Source organism: Aphelocoma coerulescens, chromosome 2 (assembly GCF_041296385.1).
Source record: "Aphelocoma coerulescens isolate FSJ_1873_10779 chromosome 2, UR_Acoe_1.0, whole genome shotgun sequence".
Taxonomy (NCBI): Eukaryota; Metazoa; Chordata; class Aves; order Passeriformes; family Corvidae; genus Aphelocoma; species Aphelocoma coerulescens.
This window is the reverse complement of record NC_091015.1, coordinates 110267070-110285200: the sequence shown is the minus strand read 5'-3', so window position 1 is coordinate 110285200 and position 18131 is coordinate 110267070. Positions and strand designations below refer to the sequence as shown.

General features: G+C 39.3%; 1 protein-coding gene across 1 annotated transcript in view; it reads left to right on the top strand.

Annotated features, from left to right (window-relative positions):
• The first annotated feature begins 2470 nt into the window (after positions 1-2470).
• Positions 2471-18131, top strand: part of DOK6 (docking protein 6) — a 254684-nt gene continuing 239023 nt past the window's right edge. Inside the window, exon 1 of the mRNA XM_069005925.1 lies at positions 2471-2576. Within this exon, the coding sequence (XP_068862026.1) occupies positions 2511-2576 (66 nt within the window). The 5' untranslated portion in view covers positions 2471-2510. The remainder of the gene's footprint in view (positions 2577-18131) is intronic.

The window sequence follows — 18131 nt, the reverse complement described above, 5'->3', positions numbered from 1 at the left end:
CTGAGAGGTGGTGAACAGAGGGCAGGGACTGCATGTGAAACCAGTTCTACAAATTTACAAATCATTCAGGGTTAATCTGTAAGGAAAATGTCTTTTTGTCAGTTAATTGAATAGGATTATGTACTTTTCTGGCTGGCAATTGAAAGGAAATGTTCCTCTCCTTTTTGATCCTTCAAGAGCTTTCTGTACTTTAAACAATCACTAGTCTCATTTTGAACAAAGCTTTTGTTTAATATGTTGTAAGGTGTCTTGAAAGAATTCTCTTCTAGGCATATCCCAGTTTTCTCCCTAAAATCACTGAATATTCTGATTTGACATACCTTTAAAATAGAAATTAAGGACGAAGTAATATTCTGCCCAAAAGTAGGAGTTCAAAATCATCCTTTTGACATTTCATTAGAAATACCAAGGAAGCCACAATTATATGTAGGCTAAGTATTTTTCTCTATTCCTTTGTATGATCATATCTTTTATTTAAAAATGCATAATTATATAGAAGTTTTTGTTTGGATAAAAATAATGCAGAAACTCTACTCCTAGCAGTTGTTCCAAAATTTGTATAATTAGGAACTGAGTTGCTAGAAAATAAATGGATAGGTAAACTTTCATGTGCTTCACTAATTGCTATTCAGTTAAGGAAAAAAAGATTCAGAACAAATAATAAGGGTTATTCTCAGGAAAGAGAATTCTCCTGGCATAGTCTTGTAATTTTCACACTCATTAGACTTGAATGCAAAGCTAAAAGCAGTCAATGAAGATGTAAGATCATAATGTTAAGATTCTGTTTTGCTTTGTCATTTTTAACTGGGATACCATACCTACTTGATGGTGGACCAGCAAAAATACTTTTGTACCCAGTAGTACTCGTTAGGTACTGGAAGACTGCTACGAAGTCACCCCGAAGCCTCCTCTTCTCCAATCTGGACAACCCCAACTGTGTCAGCCTTTCCCCACAGGAGAGATTTTCCATCCTTCTGATCATGTTTGTGGCCCTCCTCTGGACCCTCTCCAACAGGTCCATGTCTTTCCTATGCTAAGGGCTCCAGAGCTGGATGCAGTACTCCAGGTAGTTATATAAAATTACAAAGCTTTCCCTTACAATTCCATCACTGAAGCACTGTAATCATTTTTCTAGATTGCCTCTTTCCTATTTGCTGCAAGGCTAATCTCTAATGTTGTCTATTGATTTTGAAAATCTGAAGTAAATCTAACAAACTTTCAACTATAGAATTACGTTTCATCATCCCAGTCTGTAGTACACCACATACTGCAAATTCCTGTTTCAGAAAACTTCAGGGCAATGGTGCAGTAGATATTTAAGAAAAGAGTACATTAAGCTTTCATTAAGCTTATCAAACGAGTCAAACTTTTTCCACTGAAAGCGTTTATCGAGTACAATTTTGTGTAACAACAGTCATGCACTATCTCGTCAATCCCACATATCTGTAGTTTTCCCTTCTCAAGCAGCTTAGGTTCATTCTTGTCCATCCCTATTTTAAATGTAAGTAAAGCAAACACAATTTCCTGTTTGGTTTTTTTTTTTTTTTTTCCCGTCCTAATCTCTCCTAAACATTATGTTTTCTTCAGAAGTCGTTCTTCTGCCAGGTCCACCTCAGTGAGAAGTAACTAAACACATGGTCATCACCCCGGAGAGCACAGAAAATCTGTGTGTGACAACTAATTTTTCAACTTCAGATGGACTTGTGCCTTTTTTGTTCTTTTTACTTCTTTCACTTCTGTAGTTTAGTTATTTGTTTCATTAAGTTTGTTGTACTGTCCACAACAGTAGACAGTTGGCTACTGGATGTCTACGCGCCTTCCTGAATACACGAGGCTGAAAGATGCCCTCGCGGGCCGTGCTTCCGAACGGATCTGCCACCGGAGCCGGGGATGCCGCGGCCATGGGCCAGCCCGGAGAAAAGCGGGCAAAACCGGCGCGGCTGAGGAGAGCACCCGGCCTCGGCCCCGTGCCGTGCCCCGGGCTCTGGCGGGCCGAGGCGCCCCTCGCCCCCTCCCCGGGGCCCCGGCCGCGGGCGGTGGGCAGTGCCGGCGCTGGGGGCGGGCTCCGCGGCCGCGGCGCCGGGGGCGGTGTCCCCGCTCCGCCCCGCCCCGCCCGCCGCCCCGCCCGCTCCCGGCCGTAGGCGCGGGCAGCCGCGAAGCCACCGCCGGGCGGAGCGGTGCGGAGCGGTGCGGAGCGGGGCCGGGAGTGGGGCGGCGGCGGAGCGGGGCAGCGAGGGGCCGGCGGCGGAGCGGAGCGGAGCGGGGCGGAGCGGCCGCCACCCGCCCGGCGGGGCGGTGCGGAGCGCAGCGGAGCGGCCGCGGGAGGAGCGGGGCGCGGGCGGAGCGGAGCGCGGCGGCTGCCGCTGCCTGGATGCCAGAAGCGCTTCTGGAGCCAGCGGCCGGCGGCACCCGGGAGGGCCCGGGAGAGGAGGAGGAGGAGGAGGCGACGGCGGCGGTGGAGGAGGAGGAGGACTCCGGGTGCGGAGGGGAGGAAACAGGCAGCGCTTGCCATGGCCTCCAACTTTAACGATATAGTCAAGCAGGGCTACGTGAAAATCCGCAGCAGGAAGCTGGGGGTGAGTTCTTTCTCCCTTCACCGGCCCTGCCCGGGGTGGGGGCGAGGGGCTGGGTGTCGCCTCGCCGGTCTGGGGGGCGGCGGTGCCCCGGGCCGGGGCCGCCAGCGCGGGGCGCGGCGACCTGCTGCTGGTGCTGGTGCTGCCGCCGGTGCTGCCGCCGGTGCTGCCGCCGGTGCTGCTGCCGGTGCTGCTACCACTGCTGCTGGGGCTGCTGCTGCCATTGGTGCTGCTGCTGGCTGCTGCTGCCGAGGCTTGGAGTTTCCTCCCGGCTCCAAAGGGGTCGGTGGGGATGCGCTGCCATTGCGCCTCGGAGAGAGCCGGCTGCTCCCCTCTCCGGGAAGGCGCCGCTTCTCTCTTCTGGATCAGCGATCTCCCGCCAGGGTCACTGTCCGCGAAAAGCTGCGCTCCGTGCCCCCGTCCTTCTCGAGTCCCCCAGCCCAGGCCGGGGCTGACACCCCCCTTTTGCCCGTCCCTGGGCTCCCCTGTCCCTCGCCCTGCTGCCTCCGGGAAGGGCTTGGGTGGGGAGAGGAAGGCGTAGGCAGGATCTGTAAACTTTGTGTACAGATTCTCCCTCTCTCTCTCTCCCTCCCATTTCGGAGAGGGATGTTTTCAATCCGGGCAGGGTCAGAAAACACTCTGCTGGTACCGGAGTAACAGAGCAACAGAGAAAAGCAGGCGTGGAGGTGTGGTGGTGCTCTGCCCTAGGGCACGGGTGACTGGGGAATGGGAGCCTGCAGCGCACCGGGGGACGGGCAGGGAGGCAACGGGGTGACAGCCTCGTGAGCCTAAAGGCAGATGCAGAGGCTGACAGTGATAAAAACTCGGGGCGATCTCTTAGGTGAGGGTGGCTGTTCGCAGTGCCCACCGGGATGCTCAGCGACACCGTGTTATCAGATTGGCCATGGGCACTTTCCCTGAAGGGGTGCAGCAAACCTTGAAAAGGTGGTGAAGTTGGAGCAGAGTGTGTGCGGAGGTCAGGATTTTCTAAACTTCAGTCGGTCCCGGGAATCATATGTTTCGGCTGTCTCCTACCCTTTGTGAGAGAGCAGGAATGCTTGCTGGCTTGCACAGCTACTGATGTTGCCAATAATCAATCCCAAAAGGTCCAAGTCCCTGTTGGCCTGAGGCTGGGAGGAGGTCTGAGGTTCTTTTTGTTCACTCTTTCAGTTTTTCTTCAGATGTGCAAAAAAGTGCAGGATCTCTACCAGCTCTCCCTTCCAGGGGGTGGTCCCTGCTTGCCCTGAAACCTAACAGCAGGGACCATGTGAAATCTGCCCTCCTCCAAGTCGTGCTCTGTGAGCTTATCACTGTGCTAATATTTATCTCCTCCTCCTTCTCTCAGTCTCTCCCTTCCCCCCAGATGCTGTGCTTTGCTTGCAGACACATTGTGCAGGATGGTGGGACACTAATCATAAATTGACCTTTGGAGCACTTTGATGACTTGGCAGGGCTGTTAATTCCAAAAGAGCACAGGAAAGTTTGGTCCAAACCCTTAATAGCCTCAACTACAAGTGTTTGAGAGATGGTGTAAATCCAAAGAGAATGGATGCTCTTATTAATGATTTTACAACCCCAGAGTCACTCTGTGCATCAGTCAAGCATTAATCTTATCTGAAGAAGCAATTTCTAAGCCTTAGTTTGTTTCTGGCAGTCCTCTGCTTAACCTTTGCTCTTCAGTTTTTCCCCTGCTCAGCAGTGTTATTGGATGGGCCCAATAGAAAGCAGAGATGGTATCCCATCACCTTGATGTTTGTAGTTGGAAGCAGAGTTAATCTATTTGGTTTGCAAATCTGGATTTGAAGCCATCTAAGCGTCCTTTAAGTGTGAAATTATGTATATGCATATCTCTATGTATGCAAATACTTTTATATACCTATGTCTGTGGCGTATGTGCAACAAATGTAGAGTTGGATGATACTTGCTGACCTGTGTAAAAAAAATTGGGAAGACATTGATATTTCATTGCAGAATATCTTACGTAGCTTGAATATTTGTTTTGAAGATGTTAATCTGATTTTTTTAAGGGGGACGCATATAACGTTTTTTTTGTGTGGATATTTTCCATGGTTGTAATGATTATCATACCTCTACACTAAGCAGAAGGGAAACAGTTCATATGGTGTCTATGGAGGATTTTCTCCTACTGAAGTGTGTGAGGGTGACAATTCAGACTGTACAGCCTCAGGCAGGTGGTAGTATAAGCTTAAATATGACATATGGAAATGCACATCAGAATAAATCTATTAAATACAATTTAAAAGGGATTATATTTTATAGAAAACAGCATCAAAATTCAAATGAGTGTGATGGTTGAAAGGTATGAATATGTGTGTATATATCCATAGCTAATTGGATTCTCGTGACTGAATATCTAAACGCAATTTTTATTCACCAAGTGAAGCATTAAAGGTTTGTATTTTTTTCCTTTATGTCTGTCTCCAAGTCCAAACCTTAGTGACTTACACTGGAGCCATCATAATGTAGGTGAATACATCAGTTTTTAGGGATATAAATGTCTGCTAGCAAATGAAAATATTCATTAACCTCCCAAAATACTGAAAAGAGGGAAGAGAGCTATGGGTTCTGGAAAGTAAGGCCAAGATGATTTTTAAATATGGCAATAGAATTTTATCTCTTGCTAGTTATGTTTCATCCTTACAACTGGAAGTTACTGGGGTAGTTTTTTGGGGCATAATAGTCTACGTTCTTTGAATATTTCAAAGTCTCCTGAAAAGCAGATTGATTAAAACTTGGAGAGCTGAAGTGTCTAATACCAATTTTAGTGCTAGACTTGGGCAATAAGACTAATTCTAACCTTTAGGCTGGTAGGTAATTTGTTATGGAAATTCGTCCAATTTGGATTTTATTCTGTCTTGTTTTGTGACTGAGGGAGCCCTGGCTAGGAATCAAATGGAAGATACTTCAATAGTATATTTTCATTTTATTGAAAAAAGCCCCACAACAACAAGCTTTCATTTGGGAGAACTTTCTGGTAGAATTTAGTTTTTCAAGAATTTAATTTTCAAATACCCAAGTAGTAAATCTTTATCTAACTGTGAAATATAAATCTTTATGATTTTTTTCTTAACGAGGTATAATGTTTACTTCTGACGTTTTACACCTTGCTCTAAGTACTTCTTACCCTGTGTGCCTATTCCCCATATTCCTTCAAATTCTATTCATAGCATGCATGAAGTCAGGACTCGAGCTGTTTTCCCATCAGTAATTGATTCCGTTCAGAAAAGTGATTTGAAGACAAAAATGATGCCTGAATCTTGACGGAAATACATGGCAAGAAGAACTGTGAGAATTTGTCATTACTTTTTTGCTTAGTGATACTTAATCATTAAATTTTGTTTTGCCTGCTTTTCACTGTAATCCTTAACTGCTTGTTTACCATTTGGTTTTACATCTTAATGAATTTCTGTTTATTCTTCTGACAGTATTTTCAAGTAGACCTCATTGTTCCGATACTTTTATGTTGTTAAAATTGCTTGTGTTGTAAGGTTGGATAATCAGCTGAGGAGCTTTACCAGCCTCTCTGTTGCTGTTTTCTGACACCTGGGAGTATCATGGTTTCTGCCATGGAGATATCAGGCCATGAAGAGACACATCCATCCAGTCTGACCACTTAGCCTGTCTCCCTACTTTTGTTAAGCATGAGCTGTACATGAAACTTTTCTCTCTGGTGCCTTGAAATGTCAAATATATGTTAAAGGCTATGTAGTATGCAAGCTCACAAGTATACATTGCATCTTCAAGGTATCACAGTGTCTTTGAAACTTAGAAACTGTAGTCATTGAGGATGACTGTATTAAAACATTTTTATAAAATCTGTTTCCCTGCAGCCTAAATATGCCTTTCTTTTCAGTGCCCTGGCATTCCGGCATTGTTTGATATTTTGCTTTTCTCTAATACTGCATAAAGGAAATACTCATTCTTGCAGCCATTACATTTGACCTGTGTGACCCTTCTTTGAAATAAATTTGATTGTAATGTGGTGTGCTGTTCAGATCAGAATAGGTCATTTGTGTACTGTGGAACAGGACTGTGCTGCCTTTGTTCTTTTGGAATCTTTCATACTTGTGTCACATTAAAATTCATATGACACAATTTTGTACTGCACTGGCTGTGCTTATATGCTGAAACTTTCTTGTAGCAGATTGGAATCCCTTTGTTGCCTCCTAATAAACTAAGCTGTGAAGATTTCATGCCTTGCTGAAGTACTGTTTCTTAGAAGAAAAACAATTTGATGTCGCATTAGGAAGTCTAATTAAAAATGAACATTGTGTCGCTTTGATAGTCTTGTTTTGACCCAGATCAACCTTCGAAGTCATAATCTTATTGTTTGTTTGTTTCTGTCTTTTTTTTGTCATGCCTCAGCCATAGAACAAAAGAATCCTATCTATTGGAAATTTTCACTCAGTTTGTTAATAATAACTAATTTTTCTGTGTTTCCACATACTAAGTGGAATTATTTTCTGGGTGCTTCAGTTTATACTCTAATATCTATATGAAGAGAAAATTGTACCTGCCAGTCAGTCTTGATTGAGTAATAAATAGTAGGTTGCTCTTAGTCACCAAATTAGAAGTTTTACTGTATAACCCCTCCCTATTTTCAACCATACCTTTAGATCATTACAGGTACCTTTTCTGGAAATGAACACAGTATTTCTCCTTCTGCTGTTAACCCCATCTTCAATCAATCAGGACTAACAATGTTATGAATGCAAACCACTGATTGCAGTGTGGTTCCTCTTGAAATAATGCAGTATGTGTCTTACAAAAGCCTAACATTCAGCTGATATCATGTGTATATTTAGGGTGAAGAAAGCAAAGGGACCTGCAAAATGTCTTGGGTTTGAGATTACATTGATTGATCGCACTGGCCCTGCAAGTGGGTCATGATGAATACAGAGGGCAAAGTAAAGGTTCTTCTATTTCTTTGAGTTGCCACAGCATATACTAAGAAACCAGCAAACACATGAAAAAGTACAGGCAAGTAGTGCACCTGGAGTGGATATCCTTTCCATAGATTATTTTATATTATCATCTATGGGAAAGGTTCTCAGCCTGGTTGTAAGCATCGAGGTTGCCTTTTGTATAACTACATCCTGACCGGTGACATAAACTGTGAGTTATGTCTTGGAGCATGAAACTAATTCGAATGAAACTATAAAACCCTGATTCCTATTTATAATAAATTCATTTTAGTTTTTATAAAGCTCCAGATGGACAGGATTTAGATTTCAGATTCCTTCCATGTAAAGGAGTTTCTTTTTCACGATAGTTCAAAGCAACGTGAGATAAGGAATTAAAAGGATTTCACCATAATCCATTAAAGAAGCTAGTCACATTCACTACTTAATACTGAAAGTATCATTTGAAATACCAATAATTACTGCTTTCAGTCTTCTTGCTACAGTTATGTGAGTGGATTTGAAGAATTAAAAAGAAAATACATGGATTTCCAATTTGGTCGTTATGGAAAGAACAATCATCTCGAGCTTCTGACCAGTTTTTATTGATTGAGCATATTGTAAAGGAAATTGAAAGAAATATCTTGCAGCCACAGTGAACAAGGACAAAAAATCCCACTACTTTTTTTATGCTAATGTTTGTGTTAAAGCAACTTGTGAGTCAGGCTTATGGTAAGCACTTTGAAGTTGCTGTGCTTCCCAGTTGATTTTCTTGATGTGGTTTTCAACCTCTTAATTCCCAAGAGGTGTGATAGCCAAAGGTCTAGTAATTTTGTAATGGATGGCACTTACTTAAAGAGTCAAATAGTTCTCTTTTGTAGATAGCATATCACATCCATGTTATCAATGGATTATAGATGCTTCTATTTTTACTCTTGTGTGTAATACCATTAGCCTCAGTGAGATTACACTTTAGCTGTATGAAGATTACACAAAGAAGTGTTTGTACAGACTATCTCACTTGCATATTGTAAGATGGTAACATTTTATTGAGAATTTATTTGTATCTCCTGTAAGGCCTTCTGTTTTTTCATTTAGGAGTCTGTCATTTTTGTCCTGTGATGGACGGTTAAAACCTGATGAAAAGACCCAGTGAAAAGACCCTGAAGTCAGTTTAAGGAACCCATTAACTTTGGTGGCTTTGGTTCAGTGTCCATGTGGGAACATTAGCCACATGCATAGAACATGAATTTCCTTGTTGTAAAATGCCCCTCAAATCCTACTCAAAGGAATTGTCCTGTCAGAAATTGGTGATTATGGAAGGAACATGCTCTATTAGTCCTTGAAATATACAAGGAATTATTCATATAATTCCAGTAGTGAGTTTTCTTCCTTTTAGTTTTTGAGAAATAATCTCTCTTCGAATCATTCATTCAGATTTTTGCAAGCAGTGCAAAATGCTTTATAGCTGTTGCCTGGCAACAGCATATTCAGGCAACAGCATATGTGAGTCAGTTGTTAGTTACACGTTTATATATGTGACTGTGTGTAGAGCATATATTTTAGATAGATACTAATGGGACGTTTTTAAAAAAGCATGCTATGAAATGCTCTTTTTAAAAATAATAAAATTCAAATAAAGGTTTTGAGGTCTACATTACCCTGGAAAGTTTTTCTTTTGTTTTAGGTTATGTGGAAGATCATCTAGCTGAACAGCTTTTCACAAATGTCGTGATGTAGTTAATACACTTCTGTGCAGTCTGAGAGAGCAACGTAAAATATTCTCTTTGTTGAATGCAAGCAGTATTTTATGTGTATGGATGCTGAATTATATCCCTCACTGTTCTTTAAATTAATAATCTGCTATCGAACCAAAATGGGGGTGTTTTACTGTATACTTTCATATATGTTATATTTGAAATATTAATTGTAAATGTTACACTGCAATTTTTGTTTTTAATCTTTACAACTTGCAGTGCAATTATAAGATTCAAAAAGATTGCGGTGTATTATTGTAACGAATCATAGTTTGGTTGAAATTTTTTTTCCAGAAAAAATACAGACTTCAACTCTAAATACTATGAAATTTCTTGAAGAAAATCAATAAAGAAAAACCAGGAAGCCTTTTAATATTGTGGAGAAAGTTTTTATGTAGCAGGACAAAATTGCAAACTTATAAAAAAGGTTTTAGTGAGAGTAAAGTGTGTGCAGTAACTGTATCTTGACACTTATGCACATAAATGCTTACTTTTGATTAATATATTTTTAATACTCAGAATACATGTTCACACATCATGTCTGAGGAGAAAATCAGACATGAAAATCTGAGGTGTGATTGATAAGTGCAGCTTGTAAACCACTATATCTGAAAACTTTACAAGTCAAGAGAGTTCCAAACAGTGAGATTTGCAGCTGGTATCAGAATTGAATCTACTGTTTCCAGGAGTACTCTTAACGACTAGGATAGGGTAGGATAGCTTTCCTGGAAAGAGTTTTGAAGAGTTTTGAAGATGAATGTTAATTCTGAAGTCTATTTAGAAATTAAGGGGGAAAAAAGATATGCAGTCTGTAAGCTAGTAATGAAATATGCTCCTTTTCAAAAGTGATCTCCACTGCAAAATAAGTCTTCCAGATTCTGATGCTTTTGAACAATTGCAACCTGTGAAACATGGCATTGCTGTCATACTGGGAGGTTACAAGCCCATACAAATGGAGCCTCACAGGAATTACTGTTCACTTAAGATGCACATAAATTAGGAAGATAATTAAGGGAAGTGTGTAAATCTTTTAAAAGATTGATCTTCTTTCTCTCTGTTGTTCAGTTGCCAAAATGTCCCTCATCATCTCCGGCTTATCTGGGCTGAACTTTGGAAAGGTTGCATTCATTAACATGTCAGAGAGGAATTAGAAGCACACAGCATTGAATAGAGCTGGAGAAAAAAGTTAGGTGCTGTGTCTGCTGGAAAAAGGACTCTTTGGCATATTTACCCTACCAGTTCACTGCAAAGAGAATTAATAGCAAAGTTTAATATCAAAAGGTTGTCACCATTGTAGAACCAAATTACTACCATCTTTGAGAAGGAAGCCCTTGATACTTCCAATACTCTTTCTTTGTCCCTTGATTTTTTTTTATTTGAGACAGTCTTGCTCCAAGATACCATCCTTAGAGTGAATTGGTATATTCTCTTTTCTCATGCAAACACTTTTTTTCCTGCAAAGAGAAAACAGTGCATGAAGTCTTACAAAATAAGAATACAACAGTTTTTTCTGAACGAGTGGTCATAATTATTGGTTTTGTACAGTGCCTAAAAAGAGGGGAAAGCTTCCATTTTAACTGAAATTGACATATTAAATTATTAATCACTAGACTAGTGTGATAATTGTAAGGCGTATGATATGTATAATGTATATAAAACAGTATGGCAATAAACACCCTAACAACAAAGAGTGGAGGTTAGTTTTTCATATTTGTAACAAGGCTATTAAAATAAAAGATATTTTACTGAGTTTTATTTTCTGTAGTTCTAGTATCTTGAACTACAGAATGAATTTTAGAGCTTTCTGCACAGTTGGTGAAATAACCTCTTTCGAGAAGACAAAAGTTTTTGTACTGACATGTTGGACTCAATATTAGAAAAGTTAAATTTTAGTCTTTTTTAGAGATATAATTTGTAGTCTTGAGTACTTTGATTCATTCCAGCCTTATTCTCAATTATACTAAGCCCACTGTACACTTCATAAATTAAATTTAAAACTGTGTTGAGGCCCCTTATACTGCCAGCATAGTGAATGCTGTTAGTGTAAATGGGAAACAGGCTTTCTGAGCTTAGCTTTTCTGTTTATAAAATTAGTACAATCTCTTTTCACCCATCATTGCTTTATTTTGTCTGTCTTAACTATAAACTCATGTTAAGTTCTCCTTTAGAATGTAGGTTGGCTAATGCTGATTGTGGTCAAAATGTTATTAGGTGCTACAGCTCTATAGAAAACACTGGAATAATTCATATTTTGTCTTTAGTAATTCAGATTTCATAACTGTGGAATAGCTGAGGTTGAAAGAGACCTCTGAAGGTTACCTGGTGCAACCTCTCTCCTCAGGCACGGTCATTTTCTATTTTAATGTTGTATGAAGAGTTTTGGTTGCAGAAGTAAACTTTTGGGTGTGTTATATTGAATTTTTTTTTTTTTTTACAAGGCAGTATTTGTTCAGGTATCTGTAAATTATTTTAGATTTTTGTATATAAAGAAGGAAAATATTTTGCATTTTTCCTCCAGATCTTACTGATAGAAATGATTGCTCATCAGTTTTCTGTTTTCTTCTTAGAAACAAGTGTCAGGAATAGGAATGCAAGAAGTCTGAAGCTGATAACTTTGATAGGCCTTATGTCTCTTTTGCCCTGAGACAGAATTGTGGCACAAAATATAAAGTGTTGGAGAATTTCACTTTTAAAAGTAGATATTGAAATGGCTACGGTAGAATTGTTCACATCTTGTTTGGCAGAACAATCCTGAAAGCTGAATATGGTGCATGAGACAATTCCATAACTGCTTGGGTTGCTGGTCTGCAGTTGTGGGTGTAAATTTCTAACCCCAGCCATGCAGAAAAACTGTATTTGTCAAGTACTTGACACACAAAGTAACAACCTTATTTTAAAGCAGGGGGAAGGGTTAAAGATGTTACTACAGCATCTTTTTCCTTTCCTAGGGCACTGTATCACTGGTCAGATTTTGAAAAGACATCAGAGTTTTCACATCTCCAAATTTTATAAAAGGCATATTCTTCCACAAAAAAATTGGAAAACCCTTACTCTGTAGGCTTATGTGAAGCATTCTGATCAGCAATGCTAATACTTAGCCTTAAGTTGTGTGTTTTACCCATAATATCTTGGAGCCCAGCATGGGGAGCGTGTATTTGCATCTAAGGTCTGTGTGACTTTGTGCAGGTTGTAGGGTGAATCAGTTGAGTCCCCTTGCGGAGTCTAGAGATAACAAAAAACATTGTTTCTTGAGGAATTCTACCAACACAATATGTGCAATAAAAGAGCACTACAGAAGCCTTTACTGAGAGGAAGTATATAAGGTTACAAAAAGAAAAAAAAAAACAGAAAAATCAAATTATGGTTTGCCCATAATAGTAATACCAGTGTGAGCACTTCCAGAAGATTTGTAGCAACCAATATTGTCAGGGTGCTGGTTTGCCTATAACAAAAAAAAATAATTTTTTTTCTTCAGAAAAGGAATAATTTTGAGATCACTGAATGATTAGTATCTTCTTCAGTGGGTCATAGCTCAAAGAAAAAGGTTGAAGATGTACTGGGTAGCCTTTGCTAATATGAGTATTGGTTGAACCTTTCTCATTATCAACACACTTGGGTGGTAATGTATTTAATGAAGTTGAGTTCCTTCATTATATGACATTTTTGCAATTATTGAATAATCTGGATGTCTAGGGTTTGGGGGTTTTTTTTGGATAATGAAAATTCTAATGTAGAACCATCCAAAAGAAAAAAAAGAGAAAGGGAACTACTTTTGGCTTTAAGTATGAGCATGTAGGTGAACTAGATCATCTGTTTCAGGTGTATGTAATAGTTGCTTTCATTAGATCTCACTGCTCAGTGTAGGCACATCTTTAATTTCTTCTGATGACTTGTAAGAGCAAACATTTTTACAGAAAAAGCTGTGCAACAGACAAAAAGTTTCTCAGCACTAAATCTGCATTTGTACATAAATTTTAGCTGATGAAAATTAGTGAAAATTAGATTTTCAAAAAGCAGAGTCAAAAACTCTATCTTTCCCCAGTGGAGCAGAATCTCTGACAGCTGTTATTCCCAATAATGATGTGTGATGTAGTAAATATATAAATATTAAAAAATGTAGTAGAAGGAGAAAGGAGCAAAAGAAAGGAAGCAGACTGCTGTAATCTGATGTCATTGCAGAAAAACAAAAATGGAATTATTTTTGTGGTCCCTGAGGTTTTAATAAAGAAGGACACTGCAGTTTTTTAAAGGTAAAGTAGATACATTAATGCAAAGGCCCTATTTCTAGAATATAAGCTATTACACGTTATAGGACTTGTCCAAGACCCAGGGGCCAAACACGATATTGCGGAGTCACGGCCATTTCAGAAGGTTCGGGTTATTTTGAAGAATTAGGTCTGAATATCTGTAGAGTATCATTAGAGATGACTCTTTTCAGACACTTCCTAATCATTTGGGATGAAGATAATGCTTACAAATCGTGAAAGGGAGCTGTAACTAATGGTAACAGCTTAGCAGCTGGTGGAGAACATTGGCTAAACTATCGGAGTTAGGAATCTGAGGTACATTGAAAATGGAAACCTCACAGTGAGACATAAGGAGGAATCTGTGGAGCAGCCATGGAATTGATTTAGATGAGATTTGTGGGCAATGAGAGGAAAATTTATACTGGTGGACCTCATAGTGTATTTATTTGAGGATAAATGTTGCTCTAGCAGCTTTTATACAATAATATACCTAAGTGTTTAAATGTATTGCTTTGGGATTTTTTGAACTGAAGGAGAAAATAGAAAAGTAAATGCTACTTGTAAATATTTTTGACTTGATTTTGACATGATCATAACATAATGCAGTGTATTTCTCAAGAGAACCCAGAGGTTAAATACATTTCAAAATGGTTTTGGAGGTGTATTTTCCAGAATTCTTGATGTCAGAAAATAATTTTTGCCTGGATTTTTTTTTTTTTCTCTCTTCTCTGAAATGGAAAATCAGTCATTTCTGCTGTGTTTCTGTTTAATGTTATTTTGTGGCATACAGTCATTTAACCTAAAAAAAAGAATATTCAAGGTGAATCTATCCTCTGCTGCAATGTAAACAAAATGGACTTGAAAACTGTAGTGAGGTTGTGCCTCTTGTTCAATTCTTCAGAATCTTTTCTTTCTTCCACCCCTGACTTACCTGAAACATTTCTTAGAACAGCATAAGTAATAAATAATTGATCTTCCAATAGCAAAACTAACAGTTTTCCTTTCTGTAATTTGGAATTTACTAGAAAGAATATATACCCATTCTCATTTAAGTAAATAGATATTTGTCTGAATGTACTTGCTTAATTTACCTGTACTGATTAAAAGGGACCGAACTAATGGGCCAAATATCTGCTTGTGGGTAGAAAAGCGTATGAAAGGGAATACAGTCTCCTTCAGTACATGCCAGACTTTTAAGTTTAGGACAATGTAAAAAGTTGTAAATTATATTGATTTCATTGACCCAAGCTAACCCACAGTGGTGCCACAGCTGCACTGTCGCTGGTGCTCAGAGCTGAGCTGAATGCACAATAGATGAACTGAGTTAAACAGGAGATCTGAAATGGGGAATGCTGCTAGCCACCCTTTGAAGTCAACTTTAGAGAGCTATAAAACAAAGCATAGCTGACTGCATAGCTGTTAAGATGATCGTGACTGAAATAGGAAGCTCAACTAGCAGTGCCTAATTACCAAGAGATTCTTGATTTTTGTCACTAGTATTTGTTCATGGAGTTAGGCTTGCAATGAGTTCAAATACAAATACAGAGAAAAGACCTCTGATAGAGAGGGCCAAATCTGCCCTTGATTGTGCAAGTGTCTCTGAAAGTGTGTGTTTGCAGGTATCACACGCCAGCCACAGGGCTCATCACAGCAGTGAGTGCTTTGACCAAGTTTCATTCAGTCAGTCCTTTGTTACAGCAATTTAATAAAATTCTATCAATCCCAGCAAATGCTATTAAAACCTAAGCTGGGAAGAGCAGTTCCTCATTCTTTTCTAGGTATGCAGGTAGTTTAGGAGTGCATCCCAAGTAAATGGGATTTGTTCAGATTTCATGCTTCAGCTTTTCTTCAGAATCGGGAGAGTTAAACTTAATTTCTGAACCCAAAAATGAAAACGCTTGTGTAATATTTTGTCCTCAGGACCAGATGCCTTAGGCGTAGGCCTTTAATCCCTGTACCCTAGTTACACCAATTAAGGTTCATGAAATATAAATTTTGTTACATATGCATCTTGGTTTCTTCTTTTTTCTTCAGTTTCAAAATCAGTCTGAAATATTGATGATCATATTAAATGGACTCTGTTATGTGAATTGCTTTTAATATTGCTTTCTAGTTATCCTAACAGATGCAGTGAATGACATTTTCCAACATTTAGACTTAAATGCACGTTCTCTTGCTGAAGGAAATCTTGAATAACATGGTTTCTTGTAGGCCTGCCTCTTTATCTGCATTTAAGTAAAAAAGTTGCTGAAGGTATGCAGCACTCTGGAAAACCACAGCTTTTAATTGTTCATGATTTCTAGTGCTGCAGTGCAAATTAATCATTGTTGAACTATGCTGGGGAGAATAGAAATGCCTAACAGCATTCTGGTCCCTGCCTGGAAGAGCTTACACTCCAACATCTGAAATGTTAAACCAATCCTTCAAAGTCTCATGGTATTTTTTTTTGCTGAAAGATTTCTCTCCACCTAAATCTGTCATCCATTTCTGCCATCATGTCTATGCAAATGGATTTCTGAATCTTGATTGTACCAGTTCCCTTCTCCCCCCACACTGATGACGAAATAGTCACTCATGTGAATGAAGTCCCCATCAGTGCAGGTTCTTTTGGGATCAGGGAACGCACCGATAGGGAATGAGGGTACAGACGTGGAAAAACAATTTCATTTAGGTGGTTCAATAAAAGAAGTGCTGTCTGCATAGCAACAGGTATAGCCATGCTAGATTATATTTTGCTCATAGAGATAGTAGTTCCTTCAATATAGATATGAAAGCTCCCAAATGAAAAATTCACAGCCTTCTGGGGGGTTTGTTTTTGTTTTTTAAGGCAGAGGCGTATGTCACTGTAAAACAACTATATGTACTTTAATGTGGCCAGAAAAGAGGCACTTAGCTGTTCCACTGCAAAAAGAATGAGTTAATAAACCTGGCGCACAATCTGTCTCTGCTGTAGCTCTTGGCACACAACAGCTCTAATTGGTGGAAGCTATTGAGGCCTTAATTGCTGATTTTGCAGTACTGCCATGTTTACTGATAAGGTTTAGTGCAAGCTAAAATTTGTTAACTGGAGAGAAACAGTCACACTTGCGTGAAGAGTGTGAGGACAAACAGCAGGCTTTTCTGAAGCACCAAATGACGATGAGGTATTTCAGCACGTGGCGTCGTTAGATTTCTCCTTTGAGACTCCTGAAAGGCCTTTCTTTGAGCAGAAGAGCAAGAAAAACTTTTCTGTGTCATGCAGCTAGTGCTGAAATAAGCCTATAGTTGAAGTGATAATGTTCACCTCCCTGATTTATATGATGTTGCTCTATGCTGAATGGACAGAGAACCATTGTATTTAACCATTAAGACCTTTAGTTCTTGAGCTGAGAGATCCTCATATTTTATTTTGAACAATATTATTACACTGTAATACAGTAGCCTTTTGAGCTACTAACCTGCTGTTTCATTTCTGAACTATTAAGTTAAAAATCATTGTTACTTGTATTTGAGTTTATGTAGTAGCAAAAAAAAACCCCAAATAATGATATTATATGGCTGTTTATGTCCCAAAAGCTAAAAGGGAAAATAAATGGAAATGTGTTTTGTACTTAACATAACACTCTGGAAGTGCCATTATTTTGTGTTTTAGCATATTTTTCATATACTGCATGCATAGCTTAGAGCAGAGGAAAATAAGATGCTAGCTGAGTGAAACAAAGATGCTGCTGTGAGTTTTTGTCTTCATGTTTGAAAAATGTGACAGTATTCAAAGAGATTTTGTGCTTTCATATGATTAAGATCTATTTAATTTTGTTACTGGACATATTGTATCTAGAGTATGTTCTCCGAGCATCTCACACAGTTCATGAAATGTGCATCTGCACGTGTGTAAAAGAGCAGAGAGTTGAAGTACCTTAACACAGTGCTCTAATCCAATATTTATTAATGTTCAAAAGATGAGAAACACGTCAAGTTCATCGAGTGTACTGAGAAAACTAATAGTAATTAGCATTATATTAATTTTTCTGCAGCTTTAGTGGAAATTATGCCAAACATCCATTAATTAGGGTTGTAAATTTTCTCTACTCCTTAGACCAAACCATATTCAGTTAAGCAAGTTGTAAGTCCGTGTGGATCTATGACAGTGTAAAATATTAAAAGTTCTGTTACACAGTGTTTTAGATGCATAACAGGACAGCATTTTTAAATACAGACAAGTGGCTGGTCTTGAGTTTTCTCAGGGCTCTGCACTTGTGTAGTAGTCCTTGTTGTTCAGTAGTTTTAGCCTTGAAAGGCTGTAAGACGAAACAAACCTATCATCAGTGAGGCCATGGTTAAAAACTTACCTATGTGGATGTGAGAGGCACTCCCCAGTCTGAGTCAACAAGGGCTGTATCTGCTTTTAAAACTCTTGGGGGTTTGCAAGTCTGGCTCCCAAGAGTGACCTTGACTGGCTGTTTGGCAAACTTGTGTGGATATCCATGGAATAGGTAGCACTTTGTTCTAAGCAATCAAATTCAGAATCTGTTGTCTACTGATGTTCTGTTACTCATAGATGCAGCAAAATGTATCTAAATCCTGTTAATTTTACTAAAATTTGAACAGCAACGTATTTTCAAGAAGACTTATGGAAAATGCAAAATAATTTGC